Source organism: Hibiscus syriacus, unplaced genomic scaffold, assembly GCF_006381635.1.
Source record: "Hibiscus syriacus cultivar Baekdansim isolate YM2019G1 unplaced genomic scaffold, ASM638163v2 tig00110764_pilon, whole genome shotgun sequence".
NCBI lineage: Eukaryota > Viridiplantae > Streptophyta > Magnoliopsida > Malvales > Malvaceae > Hibiscus > Hibiscus syriacus.
In genome coordinates, this window is record NW_024062852.1 from 61,629 (window position 1) to 80,194 (window position 18,566).

The following is an 18,566-nucleotide window of genomic DNA, read 5'->3' on the forward strand; positions in this document are numbered from 1 at the left end:
TAAAATATTTTTATTTTAAATAATTTATAATTTATTAGTTTATAACTTGTGATATACTTTTAATTTTAAAAAAATTAATGATATTTATTTAATATTTTTTATTTGTAGTAATTTAAAAAAAAATCAATTTGACCCTCGAAGTCGGTTAAAAATTTAATTTAGCTCATTTCATATGTCATCGTCACATTGGATCGCTACATTAGCAATGTGGACTGCCTCATCAGCATTGTGGACTACCACGTCAGCATCATAACGGTCGACGTTTGATTCTATTGGATAAAGAACTAAATTATTTTTCCCCTCAATTTAAGAACTATATTAAGTAAAAAAATGTTCAAGATTAGGTTTGTAAACGAACCGAACGTTCAGCAAACCGTTCGGCGGAAACTTTGTTTATGTTTTTTTTTATTAATTAAGCGAACGAACATAAACAAGATTTTATGTTCGTTTAATTGAATAAACGAACACAGACAAAAGGCTCGTTTTTTCATTTACGTTCGTGAACGTTCGATAATATGTTTTTTTTATGTTTGTTCATTTATATTCAGTTCATTTATATTCAGTTCAATCTCTAAATCCGTTTAAAATATTAAGACCTAATAAATGTTAACCTTAAATACATTAATATTTTAAAACCCAATTAATTTTAAACCAAAATAAAAAAATACTCAAATCAATTAAAGAAAATATAAACCCTATAGGAAAGAAAAAAAATCTTTTCTCGAATACAAACCCAATTAATTTTATGCTAGTTCGTTAATGTTCGCTTACGCTCGTTTATTTGTGTTCGTTTGCCTTCGTTCGTTTGTGTTTGTTTCTCATTTTAACGATTAAACATGAACAAACTACATTCTTTAACGAACAAACACGAACAATAAATTTTGTTCATCTAATTATTCATGTTCATTCGTTTGTTCAGCTAAAGTTAAACGAATGAATATGAACATATCTTCATTCATGTTCGTTCTTTTTGTCTACAAACCTATTCAAGATCACATTGATTGTTTTGGAAAAGTTTGATAGTACAAAAATGTTATTAAGATTTGTATATTTTATAAAATGTCATGTAATCACATATAAAAAAATCTTAAGGGTAAAGTATACAAATGGTTCCTCGACTATAGGACGTTACTTTGTTGAGTCCTCTGATTATTAAAAGTTACAAAATGATCATCCGACCCTTTATATGTTTTAAATTCATCATTTTTATTAAAAAATTGATGACAGTCTGAGCTGGATGTTAACATGTTGACTGTGATATATGAATAGTCGGTTACCATTTTAGAATTTTTGATAGTCGAGAGACTCAATAAAATAATGCCCTATAGACGAATGATCATTCCATAACTTTTAATAGTTGAGGGACCATTTGTGTACTTTACCCAAAATTTAATTGAATGAACACTTTGTTTTTATGTAAATAAAATACAATATATAGTATAGGAGTGGTACAATGCTTTTACCCATGTTGAGTTAGATTCAGCTTTCATCAATGAAAAAAAATCTTGAAACAAACTATCTTTTTGGAAAGAGAGATATATTCAGAGAGGTCACATGGTATGGTAGTAGAACATCATTTATTTGCAGAGTGGAACTCGGCGTACGTCTCGTTCTTCCTTTTTTTTTATTGTTTTTTTATGATCGAAAGAAGCTGGCGTAGGTCTCGGTTTCCATTCCATGTTCTGTTTTTGGTCCCGTTAGGATTTGTTAATGACACAAATAGCCTTATCGAACCACTGTTTAGGTGATAATTTGGTAGTACTTTTCGGTAAAATAGAATGATGATATATCTGGTTAACAATAAGCTTCTGATTAAGCATTGGATTAATTGAGGTGACAAAGATAATTAAACATTGTGTCTTGTTTGGTTGAAAACCACGGTACTTGTTCAGCCAAAACATGTATTATGTAATAATGATGTAAGTAAAGTTGTCCCATTTTGTTTTTGGTACAATGATAAAATTATATTTTATCGTTTGTATAAATACTTTAAAGAAGATATAAGAGTCAAAATAATATTTATATAGTATTTGTGGGTAATATTATCTTTATCCCTTTGTTTTTTTAAGAATATTTGTTTGAATATTTTTGGTGCAAAACCGAAATGCCAACCAACATGTCTTCATCTTCAAATCGCTGTTTCTTAATTTCCAATTCATCGTCCAAAACCAGAAACCGAAAGCCCCATTTGAACTGCTCTAGCCTTAAGTTGAAGCTAAAGCTAAGTCCTTTGATCTTCCACCATTGAAAAAGGAACATCTTTTTAAATAAGATGGGTTTGGAGCTGCAAAAACCCAGAAAGAAACACAGAAGGAGATGAGGATATTACACAAAGGCAGACAATCTGATAAAAGCCTCTTTTTCAAGTATTACAAATGGCTTCTTTGGTTTTCTTTTACCCTCTATTTCCTCGCATCTTTCTTCATTACAAACAAGCCTATCCCTTTATCAAAAGCCCGTGTTTCTGGTTCCAAACCTTCCGTTGCTTCTCGTGTCCTGTTTGAATCTGCCAACAAAACTCGTCATAAATCAAAACCCAAACCCATAAATCCTGGTTCGTCTTCTTCATCTATGGTTCTCCATTCTTCTTACTGAAAAAGCGAAGTTTTTTTTTTACTGTTTTTGTTTGTTCATATGACAGCTTCGTTTAAAGACTTGAAGATATACGTCTACGAATTAACATCGGAGTACAACGAGGATTGGCTTTCGAACAAGCGATGCAGCAACCACTTGTTTGCCTCCGAGGTAGCCATTCATCGAGCCTTGATGAACACCTACGAGTTGAGAACCTTCGACCCTTACGAAGCTGATTTCTTCTTCGTCCCTGTCTATGTGTCATGCAACTTCAGCACCGTTAATGGCTTCCCTGCCATTGGCCACGCTCGATCTCTTATATCTTCCGCTATTCAACTCATCTCCTCCGACTACCCTTTCTGGAACCGCTCCCAAGGATCCGACCACATCTTCGTTGCCTCCCACGATTATGGAGCATGCTTCCACGCCATGGTACGTAAAGCAGTAATGATTTCTCAAAAAAGGATCCTTTAAGAGTGGTTTTTGATTCCAGTTTTTCGATCTCTCTGAAGGAGGATAGAGCTATTGATGATGGGATCCCGGAGTTCTTGAAGAAATCGATAATACTACAAACATTCGGGGTTGATTACAAGCACCCTTGTCAGGACGTTGAAAATGTTATTATACCGCCTTATATCCCGCCGGAAAGTGTACGGAACACCCTGGAGAAATTCCCGCTGACCGGGAATCGAGACATCATGGTGTTTTTCAGGGGGAAAATGGAGGTGCACCCCAAAAACGTTAGTGGGAAATTTTATAGCAAGTAAGTCCGGAAATCAAAGTCTCAATCAATCATGCTCAATGTTAAGCTTTAATCATTATAACATGATGAATGCTGTGTTTTGGCATCAATCAGGAAGGTGAGGACGGAAATCTGGCGGAGATATAACGGAGACCGGCGGTTTTACTTGCAAAGACAAAGATACGCAGGTTACCAGTCGGAAATAGTAAGGTCGGTGTTTTGTTTGTGTCCACTGGGATGGGCGCCATGGAGTCCAAGGCTCGTTGAGTCCGTGGCTTTGGGGTGCGTGCCGGTAATTATAGCAGACGGAATACGATTGCCTTTCGCCTCCGTAGTGAGGTGGCCGGAAATTTCACTCAGGGTGGCGGAAAGGGACGTGGGAAGTTAGGGACGATCCTGGACGGCGTGGCGAGAACCAATTTGTCGACCATACAAAGGAACTTATGGGACCCGTCAGTCAGCAAAGCCCTGTTATTCAATGAGCATATGCAAGAAGGGGACGCTACGTGGCAGGTTCTCGATTCTCTTTACAATAAATTACACAAGTCGTACAGGAGGTCCAGGTCGAGGGTTTCGAGCCAATAGGAAGCCGGTAAGCTGGGAAATGGCCGGCTAAGGTTGTTGTCCGCCCAACGTGGCGGACAGTTGCGCTGAGACGGTGGTTTTATACGGTGGGTCGGTGATCCCACAGAATCAACGCCGTGGTATTTTTGTTTTGTTTTTTCCTTTAGATATTAGAGACGAGGAAATACTTAATTATATGATAACGGGATTGCTTGGTTTGTTTGTATAAAGAGAAAAGAGGCAACCCAACATTGTTTAATGGTAAATAATTAATACGCATCACGTAGTTGGTTTTAAAATGATTTTCTTATGACTAGTGGATCCATGTTCTCGTTCAAACTTTTCTTCCATTTATTTTCATGGAATCATTTTATCTTTTAATCACTCATTTAAGTGATTTTACTTTTAAGATTAAGATTTGATCTTTCTATATAAAATATCTGTAACATAAACATACCCATCTTCTCTAAGTTATTGTTGGTTTAAACCCTTTTGATAATTTTAATCAATATGGAACCTGTATTTTAAACGTGGTTGATAATTTAGTCCCTAAATTAATACTTGTTTAATAATTTGGTTTAACTTTATTTTAATTCTGATTTAATTACGAACATTTAATGTGATCTATCCAATGCAATTTATGATTAAATTTGGATAAGAAATACTACATTCTAATTAGATTTGATAGAACTTTTATATTATTTTATTAGTGACTTTAGAGGAAATCGAGTGTGTGAACAAATCCATGATGAAATTGACGGTTGTTTATCTTTTAAAAGTTTGTAAGTGCCTTAATAAAAAAGAATTTTAGATTTAATGTTAGATAAATTATTTGATAGATTTAACTCATAACGATATCGTAAAATAAGAAAAGATGTAAAATCTCACTTCAAAAAAGAATAAATAAAATATTTTTGGTAAGGTATCCGAATGACCTAGCAAATCAGATCTATCTAATAATTTTTCCTAATATTGTGAATGTTTGGGCATAAATAAGGAAATGTGTTGGCAGCTCATTGGTGAAAGGAGATTTGTAGTTTAAAGTTTTTTGAAATACAACTGTTGTTATTTTGGATTTCGGTAGTTATTTTTGTTCGAATATAATTTTCATTTTTAGTTTTTAAAGGTTTTTTATTTTAACTTTTGAAAAATTGGTGGATACTAAATTTTGGATAAATGATTTTTTAATCCCTTAAAAGTGGTTTAATAATTTTAAAGTCCATTCACCAAATTTGAAATAATATTTTCAAAATTATTTGTCATGAAAAAATTAAAATAAAATTAAAGTAAACTACATGATTTATCACTTTTGTTTTGTTCAATTAATATGTGGTCACTGTGGACTAGTTGCAGTTAGTTTTTTATCGGACAGCTGACTTGGCAGAATGAGTATATAAATCTAAAAGAGTCAAATACACAAATAATCACTATATTTGAGTAAATTTTTATTTTTCCCACATAAATTTCAAAAGTAATAAATTGGTCGAGATCATTTTACGATACATGTTTGAGAATGATATAAACCGATACGAAACTCCATCAGCACAAGAAGAAGCAGTCGATGAAGCTTCCGAGATGCTATTTCCAAGGCGGTCGTCGACAGCAGATGATGGTAACGGCTGTGGTGTAGTCCCAATTCCTAGTCATAAATTGAGAGCATGTGTCACTAAGAAAACATGATTCTAACAGTACAAAAATCCATCCATATGAAGTCCCTTACTTTTACAGCATCAGTAGAATCCACTGAATGTAATTCAGGGAATGAAGCATTTAGGGGATCCTTTTCAATAGTCCCCTGGGTGAGTGCAGCTCCTGTGCCAATATGGATTGAGAACCACAGAAATTAAATATATATATATCAGCAAATAGACCAGAAAGAAAAGGGAAAAAATAACAATCGCTTTAAAATTAATCATCAGTAGTCATGTCTTAATAAAATAAAATAAAAATAAAATGTTTTTTAAAAGAAAAATATACAAACTTAAACGAAAATTAGCAATCTTATAATTATCCATAAAATTATTTCAAAGTTTATTGACTTTAAGTGATCTTTCTATAAAATAGTGTCTCGTGATAACATAAGAGACTGTCGTGTGTCCCTATACACCATTAGTTAACGATGTTAATTTTGAGAGATAATTTTAGAACACTGAAGCAAAGTGCATGGGTACATTGAACAATTAGAAAGTATAAGTACCACATTAGAAAATTTAGCAAAGTATAAGAGAAATTTTCGAAATTAACCTATTTATAAAAAATTTGGACCGACCCGTGAAATCCAAGTCGGTTTTAACCCTAAAAGGTCAATATAATAAAACAAAAGTAGGGTTTGCCGCTTCCAGTTAGTTTCTTCCTCGCTTTTGAATTTCATTTCATACCTTGGATTTGTTCTGATTGTTCTTATATTTCAATTTTCATTTAATATTTGTTTGACGAGTTGTTGAATCACATTAAACTGCATTTTGTGTAGCAATTCTTCGTATAAAAATGAAAAAAAAAAACTTGATAGAGCACAAGGTTCTTAATCGTGGGATCGAGTGGGTGGTAGTCTACTATCTTACCTTCCCTTACCCCTATACATATGGGAAAAAGGGACAGCCATTTAATTGTGATTTTGGCTGCTGGGTATTCTTGAATTGTTCACAGAATTGTTGTTTTAGATGTCTAGTTAATATCTGACTGTTGGATGGAGATACCAGTACCAGCTTTATACTTCTATTTTTTTATATGTGATGGAGAAATATAAATTTAGTTGCTGAAATGTGATTGTTAGATCAAATGTTTATATTTTCCTTATTGTAATATTATCAATGATTGCGTTTTTTTGAATGTATGAATTGTCCTTTGTGTTAAATTTGGATCAAAATATATTTTCAATGTGGAAATTCTCGTGCTTTAAACTCTAAATATTTGTCTTTGATTAAAATTTATTTCTACAGGCTAGAGGGTTGAAGAAAACACTTGAAGAGGCTCAATGCCCTAGGCATTGGATGCTCGACAAGCTCGGCGGTGCATTTTTATGTTATCTTTAACTTTTTTTTTTTGGATTCCTTACCAGTTTGATGTCTTTGTGTTCTGAGTCTGAGTATTAATATTTGATCATTCAGGCCCGAAGCCATCATCCGGACCGCACAAGTCGAGGGAGTTCTTGCCGCTCATTCTAATTTTGCGAAACAGATTGCAGTATGCTTTAACATACAGAGAAGTGATTGCTATTCTTATGCAAAGGCATGTCATGGTAGATGGGAAGTTTAGGACAGATAAGACCTACCCTGCAGGGTTTATGGGTATGTAGAACTTGCCATTGTATTGATTAAGTAGTTGTATTTTAATCTTATTAGGAACTCATAAAAGCTAGAATTTAGTGTCTAAGATTTCTTCACGTCTTCAATACCATACCTTGAAGTACTCGTATTCGACATCTGATGCATTTTGGATGTCAGTATGGGAATATGATCCTCCATGATCATGTAAAAAATTGGTGAAGTTAAAGATACTCATATTAGAAACATACCCATATTCAACATTCACATTCAAGTCTGATTAGTAGCTTAAATCATTTTGTTGTCCGTGGATCGCTGTTTTATCCTAGGTTTTGAACTTCATGGGTTACTTCCTGTACCTTGTTTCAGTCTCGCTGAAATTTATGAGTCTTAACCATCCTTTATTTCTAATACTAGATGTTGTGTCAATTCCCAAGACAAATGAGGACTTCCGCCTCCTATATGACACTAAAGGTCGTTTCCGCCTTCATGCCATCACTGGTGATGAGACCAAGGTTTGTATGTATGGACTGTTGTTTTTATATTTCTAGTTAAAACTTAGAATGCTCTAATATTCATCAACTTATCTATTTTCTTTATACCATTGATTATCTGAGAAATGATTGACCTAATTTTGTTGATCTTGTACTTTGCAGTTTAAGCTCTGCAAAGTTAGGTCTGTCCAATTGGCCAGAAGGGTATTCCATACCTCAATGCCTACGATGGACGCACCATTCGCTACCCTGACCCTTTGATCAAGGCCAACGATACCATCAAGCTTGACTTGGAGAGCAACAAAATTGTTGACTTCATTAAGTTTGATGTCGGGAATGTTGTCATGGTCACTGGAGGAAGGAACAGGGGACGTGTTGGAGTGATTAAGAACAGGGAGAAGCATAAGGGTAGCTTTGAGACGATCCACGTGCAAGATGCAGCTGGGCACGAGTTTGCAACTCGTCTAGGTAACGTCTTCACAATTGGTAAAGGAACAAAGCCATGGGTTTCCCTTCCTAAGGGCAAGGGTATCAAGTTGTCGATCATTGAGGAAGCAAGGAAGAGGCTTGCTGCCCAGGCTGCTGCTTAAACCTACCTTGTCTAGTGTTGTTTGTGTCAAAAGAATTAACCTGTTAGATGAATGGTTCGGTCATCTGTTTTAGCTTATATAGGGTTTAGGATTTGCTTTTAGTAACTTCTTTTCGCATAATTTTTCTTGCTAAAATCTGTTGTTTTTCTTGGATTTGCAGACCCTTTTCCATTATAAACTAAGCCAGTTCCCTTGTTTTATCTAAAAGTTCCTTTAGACATCCACTAACAGATGTTTAATGAATTATATTGTCATCTATAAACATTGGAATATTTGTTCGTTAAATAATTAGATATGTTAGACAAAAATGTATACAAATTTTATATAAAAAATTATTTTTCAAATTTAGGAAATGGTCACAATTCTTCTACTTCAGATAATTTATTTATTTTTAAACTTGAAATAGAAATATAGGGCTTCTTTGAACAAATATACAAGTATGTACTAGTTTTTAGATGCTGGAATATTTAATTTTCAAATAATTTAATTTTTAACATAATATATTTTCAATTTAAATTTTTTAAAGATAATTCTGCCTTGTAAAATTATTTAATCTCCCATATCAAGGCGTAGAACGATCCCTACAGCCACTTCTAACCTTCGTAGAGAGTCCATGCAGTTCCTCCCCGCTCCTATGTTCGATAGCCCTAAAGGCTTTAAAAAGATCAATATCAATTTTATCATTATACCAATTAAAATGAAAAACAATATATATGAGACTAAAAAATTCAGTAGAATAGATGTACCAAACTAATAGTTAGCCCTAATTTAAAAAATGTTTTCTTCCGCATTAGAAACAACCCTAACCCCTCCTTTCCCTTCCTAGCAAACATGGTGTTAAAAGCCTTAATTCCATTTTTTTAATTAATTTTTTTAAACAAGGGTATTCTGAGGAATCCCTTTTATGAGGCCAGTAGTTGAGCAGTCTAAAAATATTAACAGTTAAAAATTCAGTAAATATTTAGGTCCAATCATCTTTACTACTACCATACTTTCAAATGCATAACACAAGTAGAGACGAGTTTCCAATTCATACTCAAAAAGATTCAAATAATATTAAGCTTTGTCCATAACACAGCCAATTTCATGATCTCCAAAGAAGGAATGCTTTTAGCATAGTTTCCATCAATCATGACCAAATAGAACAAAGAAAGCACTGTTGCGTCTCAAAATTCACATCAGTTGTCCATGTACCTTGCACACTAGGGTGTTTAGTTACATGCCTTGTTTTCAATTTCACCACCTTTCTTCCCAAAGCGTTTCTTAGCCTAGTTGCATGAAGAAGGATATCTTCAGGAGTCATGTTCTTCACGCATACCACCCGCTCGTTTTTGTTCTCTGAGAAATTAGCAAGAGAGATGTTTTTAAACGGCTCAAGTGATATCGGAGATATTAAGAACAATGCATGCATCATAATGTATGACATTATGTCCAGTAAAGAGTAACTTACTGTAAAAGCCCTTCAAATGAGGATGCTGTCCACGAATGAGTTCAGTAACCACCTCTAGCTGAGGGTTTTTCTCTTTAAAAGTAGGCAAATCTGACTGCATAAATGCCCTGGAATAATATTGTCAAAATTAGCATGAAATTGAGAGTGAATTTCAAGAATTATGCATCCATTTAAAGGAGAATCCATATATGTACATGCTTCTCGTTATTATTAATCATAACGGTTGAACTTGAGACTACCAATGGTATATAAGTTGAAAACCGAAATCAAATTTTAGACAAACAATCCCATGGCCTAGTCATTTACATTACTTGAAAAAGCATCCCAGTATTGTATCATTGGGCGTTAGGAAACTTATTCATGTAGTAACTACTAGCAAATGCAGTCTGTTAGATCTTACCATCCCCACAACATATTGTTTTCAAGAATTTCTAAAGTCATTTCCCTCTTCAGCAAGGCCCGGAATAGCCTCAGTCACAAGACAAAAGAAAAGTGTGGGAAAAGTGCTTCTGTATTTCTCTTGCTCCCAAAATACTTCTTTCACCATCATTCATTGGGAGGTGATAATTATTTGTGCATATGCATGCGGAGACAACTTGAGTACCCTAATATAATCCAAAGTGCTAAGTTTTCAAACGTACTTATCCAAATATTAAAGAAAGCAGTTTGCCTTGTGACGAAATCCATCATCATCAATGATATCTTGCTTAATCTTCGGTAGCCCACGATTTTGGTGAATATATATTTAACTACTAGATTCAAATCATTGATAATTTCAACTATAACATTATTCACAGATGAAGTGACACAACGCTGAATGTTGGCATAAGATAACGATGTGGAAGCTGATCCATTCATAATTCGGAAATTAGCATGTCTTAGCATATTCAGAAATTCTTTTTTAATATTTAAATTTATACATAGATATTAGTCTCAACAGCATAAACATGAATGATGCCTAAATTTGGAATGCAAATTTTCGCCAAAAGATCAAGAACACATTTAACAAAAAGGTGCCGGCTTTATCGAACAAACAAAGACCAGAACAACACATTACAACGCACAGAAATTCTGGAGAACATTTCAAAAAAGGTTAAAATCATACCTGATGCCCCTACTACTCCCTCCCCAATCACTATAGCTTACAATCAGCTTTTTAAGTTGCCAAACTCCTCGCAATGCCATCTGCATTTTCAAAGTAAACAAATTATCAACTAATTAAGTGCTTAATCCATTTCTTCTAAATAGCAATACAGATAAAACAAATGAATCACACCCTTAGTAAAAAAAGAGAGAAAGGAATCCACACAAGCACACCTCGGTACCGTTTCAGATCGCAACTGAAATTGAAGTTTCTGTATTTAATCATAAAAAAACAAAAACCTAGGTAAAGCTCAGAACTGGGAAATATGAAAATTACATAGAAGACAAAGATTCTTGAAGACCAAACAAGTGTGAAGAAAAGCGGAAGAGGATAAAAAAGGACTTTGAAAGGAAATTGATATTTCACTACAAAAAAGCTGAAAAAGGAAACCAAATCCCAAATCAAAATAGAAAAAAAATAAACTCAAAAAATTCAGTTTATTCAACCCAAACAAATATAATAGCAAAAAAAATCCAAAGCCAAGTGATCAAGAGAAAAAGGGATAGCACCGGAACTAAAGGTTTAAAATGGAGAAAGTGAAACACAAGGAAGGGCCGTAGATAGGAGTGATTTACCTTTGAAGCGACGAGGCTGCCGTCTGTTGGTGGAGACTCCGAAAGTGAAGGAAGTGGCGAATTGGGGAAGAGATAAACAGAGGGTACGAAAGAGATAACGGACACCCAAAAAGAAAAGCCCAAACGTTTAAGCTTATTGGCCCATTTCATCTATCGTTGATCTTAACTTTGGGGAATTAACGAGAGCAGTAATTGGCAAAATTTTAACTTTGGTGGTCGATGTTTGTTTGCGGTTGATTTACATCATTGCAGATTCTTCCTGTCGACGAGATCTAAACTGTCGGTGTTTGTAATCGATTTTACTGTCGGTGACGATTAAAGATTTATGCAACGAAAATTTTAAGGATTTAAGAATTTATGAAATTAAGTTTATAACTTTAGGGATTTAAGGATTTGTGTGAAGATAAAATGATGGTTGATCAATGACTTAACAATAATTAGTGGATGGTCATTCGGTCATGACACCAAACGACAATGATAATGGAGAGTTTGATATTAGACATTTTAAGGTGTTTTTTAGACTTTAGAAATATTTTAGGCTTATTATTATTATTTTTAAGTTTTCTTATAAAATTTTAAAAAATTAATATACCCGTCATGTTTAAAAAATTTTGAATTGTTCATTGGAGAGTAAATTTTTCAATTTAATCATTTAACTTTTAAATTATTTTTGTTTTAGTCACTTTAACAACATTAGAACATGAAATTCAATATCAAAACGAAAAGTTAAGTTTACACCAAATCAATATTATTTTGGATCCGTTTAATGAATGTGTATGATGTCAATTTGTATGTGGCGTTTCAAAGGAGGAGATGGTGGTTGATGTTGGAGATGATAGTGAATTGGGTTGTGTGAGTTAAACTATACTTGAAATTAAGATGAAATAGAAGTCGAATTCGAACTCAAAAAATTGGAATAGAGTGATTTAAAAAAATTAGGTTCTATCGGTCTTTGATGACAATGATTGGTGCGATTACATACCATGGGTAGTAGTGATCTAAATCTAAGATGATACTTATATGGCTAGAAAATCAAGTCAACAGATAGTTAAAGGGATAAACGACCGAATGATTAAAATAAGAGTAATTTAAAATTTAATGGTTAAATTAAATAAATTTAAATTTTAGTAATCAAAATAAAAAGAAAAAGAAAATTATATGATGAGAGTTATAATTTATTTCATTTTATATATCGGTCAAGCTCGAATAATAAAAATCAAAGGATGATTAGACGAATACTGTCATAAATCAATGGATGATTTGATGAACTCAAACATTGCCAACAAATTCTTTCCGAGCATGAACATATGCATGATTTTAGATTAAGGTACGAATTTCTAAAACTTTGAGAGAGAAAACATATAAAATTTTAAGGGAAATAAACTAGTTATCAATTAAAAATATAAAAAAAATATTAATTTAAAAAAATTATGTGGACGAATGTCCCATCCACTCAGAGTTATCTCGGATATTTTTGGGGTTCTGAACGAAACTAAAAAATTATGCTTTTATAAAATAAAAAGTATATTATATTACTTTGAACAATTAATTTAATATTACATTAATAAATTTTAAAAAATTAATGAAATTAAGGTCCTAAAATATAAAAGTAAAAAGTAAGGTTGAAAAATTTAGGGGCCTTAATTATAAATGTTAAAAGTCGGAATGAAAAAAATTAGGGCATTATATTATAAATGTAAAAAATAAAATTACAAAAATTAAAAGTCTCAATTATTAAAAAATACAATTAAAAAAATAAGGGTCTCAATTATAAAGATAAAAAGTAAAATTTTAAAATTTAAAATTTTATAAAAAAAACTCTATGTAGTTGTTCAAAGTACTCTCCTTAATAGTAGACTATTTATCTAATTTTTAAGTCCATCCCTAATTCGGAGCTGTTAAAGTTTGTATTTTCAAAGATGATTTGCTTCGAAGTGTCTACATACATATCCCCATTGACCGTCTTTCCGGTTTGTTCGGACAGATACTAACGGTTCAAGGATAATTGCGTGCCGGAAGGAAGTTTTGAAATTTCATTGATGTTAGTTAAAGTTGCGTTGTTTTTGTTCCAAACATGGTGCAACGTGCGAGGAAACTGTCATATACCATTATCACTAATTTAAGATTAATTTAAGATGATTTTAATATAAATTATTATTATATTTAAATTAAAAAATTATATAAATTTGTAATGTTTTTTGTTTATTAATTTAAAATTATATTGGATGGGATTTAATATGTATAATCGAATATATTTTAGTTTAAAAAAATGCACTTTCGATAAAATTTTCGACTACAATCAGTTTTTTAACTTTACGTTAACCAAATTATATTTTAGAAAGAGAAAATAATCTCATTGACTAAAAATGTCTTATAATATACGATTTTAACTAATTTTTTTTGGATTTGTCAAAATGACCAACTAAATCGCAATGGGATCGATAATTCGCAACGCGATCTTCGGTATCGCAAATCAGTTTCCAGATTCGCAACGCGAACTTCGACTATCGCAATGCGAACTTGGACTATCGCAATGCGAATTTGGACTATCGCAATGCGAATATGTAAATCGCAATGCGATAGTCGAAGTTCGCGTTGCGATAGTTCAAGTTCGCATTGCGATAGTCGAAGTTCGCGTTGCGTGGTCGTGGTAATACGTGTCTTCGACACGTCCGCGCGAATACTATCTTTTTAGAGAAAATTCTTAAGAAACAAATGCAATACCACCAGTCGTTGCGATTTTGGACTATCGCAACGAATTTAGAATAAATCGCAATGCGAACTTGGACTATCGCAATGCGGATATGTAAATTGCAATGCGATAGTCGACTATCGCAATGCGAATTTAGACTATCACAACGTAAACTTCGACTATCGCAATGCGAATATTGAAGTAGAGAATATTGAAGATGATCCTCATCACGTAAGTCTACATGAGTAGTCTCTTTTGTGACAAGTCAAGTTACTATTGAAGTAGAGAAGAGACAATCACAAAGAAAGAAACAACACATGAGTTTTCATTTTGTTAGTATTATTGTCATTTCAACTGTTTATAGTCTACATGAGTAGTCTCTTTTGTGACAAGTCAAGTTTATTGAAGTAGAGAAGAGACATTTTTCATTTTGTCGGTGTTCTTGTCATTTCAACTATTTATAGATTATGAGTTTGAATTAGAGATTAATAAAATTGAATTTATTTTAAAAAATTGAATTTTATTTTAAAAAATTGAAAAATAATTTTAAATTTATTTAATTTTTTGAATCAACCCCAATACACAATTCATTTTTCAAGTTCAAATCGAAATGATATTTTGTAACTCAATTTTTTATGAAAATTTGATAAATAAATTGGCATAAATAACTCCTATAAGCCTGAAATGATTTCTTTTCCAATAAAAATTCAAAATAATCTTTAAAAAATTAAAAAAGTTTCCATATATTTAGAAAATATAAAAATCATATTATATCAAATAAAAACTCAATTTTTTAATCAACCTCACTACACAAATTATTTTTCAAGTTCAAATCGACATAATATTTTATAACTCAAAATTTTGTGAAAATTTGACAAATAAATTGACATAAATAACTCCTATATGTCTCAATTGATTTCTTTTCCAATAAACATTCAAAATTATCTTTAAAGTTTTGAAAAGTTTTCATATATTTAGAATATGAAAAATCATATCATATCGAGAAGAGATCAAGTAAAAAAATTAAAAATAAGTTACATAATCATTAATTCTAAAGTTAATTAAAGCTTTATTAGATTTAAACATTAACACCTAAATCAAAATTATCTTACTTAAGCACGAATCAACTTACATCAACGGTTAAATGAATCATTGTTCTTCTTAGAGGTCATAGGTTCGAGCAATAAATACTACAAGGTTAATTGGGTGTTCATTGTCAAACCAAAAGTATTTAAAAAAATATTACTTTGTAATCACTCTAGTTTAATAAAAAAATTATCTTACTTAAATCTATTTTTATATTTTTATTTGAAAGAAAAAATTATATTGTGCTCTCAAATTTATGTGTATTAACTTCAAACCAAATGAGATTGTTAAATCAAATCTAATCATATTTCATATAATTATTAATAATCGATTTATATATTAGTTTATTATACGATGTTTATGAGTTTATGAATAGTTATTAGAATTATCGAATTATGATTTGATGTGTGTATTAATGTCTTAATTATATTTAGATATAAAAAATGTAAGTTTCAACTAATCTAGTATGAATACTTTTGTATAAGTGTTGATGATATAACTATATATTATATGTATATATTATGTATAATATATCTTTTTAAAAATATTTTTAATTTATAATTTTTTGGTACATAAAAGTGTAGATAAGGGGTGGCTCCCCTAATCCAAAGCCAATGTATGCCTAAAACTCAATTGAGATTTACATATGAATTTACAAATTGCCTATTAAGAGTGACAGTGGTAAAATTTGAACTTGACCTTACAAGCTCAAATTCCTGAATCTCAACCATTTGTAACAACACTCATTGACATTTTTAATTTATAACTTATCTCATATATTTAAATTTTAATAATATATTTAATATATAAAAAAACGAAAAACGAGAATAAGAAATATTCTACAATCTGAAATTCATTTCAAGAGTAATAGTTTTACATAGCAAATTATGAGCCCCATTAAATGACTAATTTTTTATAAGATAAAAATATATAAACTGTTATTTGTTTCATTTTCGTATCTAGACTTTATTTTTTTAAATAATATTTAATATTTAGTTTATGTTTCATTTTGATATCTTACCGTTAAAAATTTATCTGTAATATTGACATATACCATAAGATAATGTCGTTTCATCATTGGAAAAAAATACAAAATGCTACATCAATAATTATGTTATTTTTTTAACGGTAAAGTATCAAAATGAAACATAAACTAAATATTAAGTATGATTTTAAAAAAATAAAGTTTATTTACCAAAACAGTATAAAAAAATAATTTAGGTTCTAAACATTAAATTTACCCTTTTTTATAAGACGATAGCAACACTAAAGTCCGAATATGATAGTCCCGTAGTCAACACGATCAAGGAAAAACATTACCCTACCACCTTTATAAATAAGTAAATGCCTCAACTTCTCTGCTGCACTCATCCTTCGAAAATGGAGCTTCTAACATTTGTTCTTCTCGGCATTCTAGCAGTGACCCAAACTGTTTCGGCTCAAAACTGTGGTTGTGCACCAGACCAGTGTTGCAGCCAATATGGTTATTGCGGTCGTGGCAAAGACTATTGTGGCACCGGATGCAAAGAAGGCCCTTGTTTCTCTAAATCTCCCACCGCCACCGGTGTTTCAGTTGCCACCGTTGTTTCACCCAAATTCTTCGACAGCATAATCAACCAAGCTCCTGCAAATTGTGTCGGGAAGAGATTCTACACGCGACAAGCTTTCCTGACTGCGCTCAATTCATTTCCTGGTTTCGGAAAACTGGGTTCTGATGTGGAGTCCAAGCGCGAGATTGCTGCCTTTTTCGCCCATGCCACCCATGAGACCGAATGTAAGCTGTTTTTTCTTTGGCATATGTTGCTCAACTCTTCATTTTTCTCAGTTGCACTCATAATTAAGGATTGACCTAAAATTTTATATTATGAGTAAATTTATAAAATTTATAAAAATAAAAGTTGATTATCAATAAAAAGTATAAAAATATATATAAATTATATGATAATTTTAAATTATTATATATTTTAGATATTTTTGATCTTTTCTATTAAAAATTTATTTTCGTCTCCCATTTAAAAACTCATAATTAAGGATTGACTTAAAATTTTATATTATGAGTAAATTTATAAAATTTGATTATCAATAAAAATATAAAAATATATAAATTATATGATAATTTTAATTTTTTATATATTTTATATATTTTAAATATTTTTTGTATTTTATATTAAAAATTTATTTTCGCCTCCCATTTAAAATTTTATCAACTCGTCTCTCATTAAAGTCTTGGGTCGATGATGTATTATAAGGGTGATTTTAGGCTTGCAATAAAAGAGATTGAAGATTGGGCTTATGGACTCTCTATAATGTCCAAGTCACTCCTTCGTGACATCACTACATGTTACGAAGACTTTGATTCGATTTAGTGAAAGTTATCATACCTGTGTCACAATATCTATATCCGACACTTATCTGCAACTTCTAATTCTGTTCTATTTGTATATATTTATATTTTTGCAGACTTCTGCTTTATCGAAGAGAAAACAAAGACAAATAAATACTGTGAAATAAATTCAGAGTTTCCATGTGCTCAAGAGAAGTTCTACTATGGACGAGGACCGATTCAGCTTACAGGGAACATTAACTACGGGAAAGCAGGGAATGCTCTCAAGCTGAACTTATTGAAAAACCCTGAAATAGTGGCCAAAGACCCTGTTGTCTCGTTTAAGGCTTCGTTATGGTACTGGATGAACGCGGTTCGTCCAGTCATCGGCCAAGGGTTCGGAGCCACGATCAAAGCCATCAATGGCCCACTTGAATGTGGGGCTGGTGGACAAGCACAACAGAGGGTTCGACGTCGAATTCGGTTTTACACCGATTATTGTAAAAGATTCGGTGTCGATCCTGGACCCAATCTGTCTTGTTAGAGTTTTTGAGTTACTTTCAGCTTTACGTAGGGGAAATAGAAGGCTACAGATCCTGTTGTTGTAGCTTTTGAATAAATTTACTACTACAAGGTTTCTTTTAAGAGACCTGCTAAAGAATAAAGGGAAACTTATGCACTTTTTAACATTTGCCCTGCTATGTTTTAAGTTAATAATTGATTGGTGTTTATATGCCATACACACAGCTTGCTTTAGTTATTAAGCATCGACTTTTTTCATGTCTTGAGTTTGATCTCTCTCAAATCCATATATTATTGGTATTTACAAATATTTATATTCATACAATGTGAAAATAAATTGACATATTTATTTCTTTAAAGATGTATAATGTGAAAACAAATTGATATAGTTACAACCTATTGAAGTTCATGCATCAAATTACACATTATATTAAGGTTCATGTATAAATTTAATATTTATCTCTAACATGTATTATATGTAAAAAAAAAGAGAGGATAGTCTAATAGTCTTTTAAGAAAACAAATATGATAAATCTGCTCCTGGGTT

General features: G+C 31.8%; 3 protein-coding genes and 1 pseudogene across 5 annotated transcripts; 3 read left to right on the plus strand and 1 right to left on the minus strand.

Moving 5' to 3' along the window:
• The first annotated feature begins 2,254 nt into the window (after positions 1-2,254).
• On the plus strand, positions 2,255-4,182 carry LOC120139615 (probable glucuronoxylan glucuronosyltransferase IRX7). The gene is given in 5 exon segments (XM_039154780.1): positions 2,255-2,554; positions 2,642-3,006; positions 3,087-3,337; positions 3,431-3,690; positions 3,693-4,182. Coding segments are annotated over 5 exon segments (1,323 nt in total). The 5' UTR covers positions 2,255-2,316; the 3' UTR covers positions 3,902-4,182.
• A 2,673-nt stretch (positions 4,183-6,855) lies between these two features.
• On the plus strand, positions 6,856-8,339 carry LOC120139610 (annotated as a pseudogene).
• Positions 8,340-9,262: 923 nt separating this feature from the next.
• On the minus strand, positions 9,263-11,489 carry LOC120139611 (54S ribosomal protein L51, mitochondrial-like). Of its 3 annotated transcripts, XM_039154775.1 has the most exons (5): positions 11,397-11,459; positions 10,995-11,032; positions 10,783-10,862; positions 9,678-9,784; positions 9,263-9,565 (listed from the first exon to the last, which is right to left on the minus strand). In XM_039154775.1, exons 3-5 carry the CDS (start codon positions 10,860-10,862, stop codon positions 9,357-9,359), a joined length of 396 nt encoding a protein of 131 aa, XP_039010706.1. In that variant the 5' UTR covers positions 10,995-11,032; positions 11,397-11,459; the 3' UTR covers positions 9,263-9,356. The 3 variants fall into 3 exon arrangements, with proteins under 3 accessions (XP_039010706.1, XP_039010707.1, XP_039010708.1); XM_039154776.1 differs by lacking the exon at positions 10,995-11,032 and having other exon boundaries at positions 11,397-11,489; XM_039154777.1 differs by lacking the exon at positions 11,397-11,459 and having other exon boundaries at positions 10,954-11,007.
• A 5,046-nt stretch (positions 11,490-16,535) lies between these two features.
• Positions 16,536-18,189, plus strand: LOC120139636 (endochitinase EP3-like). Its single transcript, XM_039154800.1, has 2 exons — positions 16,536-16,948; positions 17,635-18,189. The coding sequence occupies exons 1-2, from the start codon at positions 16,555-16,557 to the stop codon at positions 18,039-18,041; spliced, it is 801 nt and encodes a 266-aa protein (XP_039010731.1). The 5' UTR covers positions 16,536-16,554; the 3' UTR covers positions 18,042-18,189.
• The last annotated feature ends 377 nt before the right edge of the window (positions 18,190-18,566 follow it).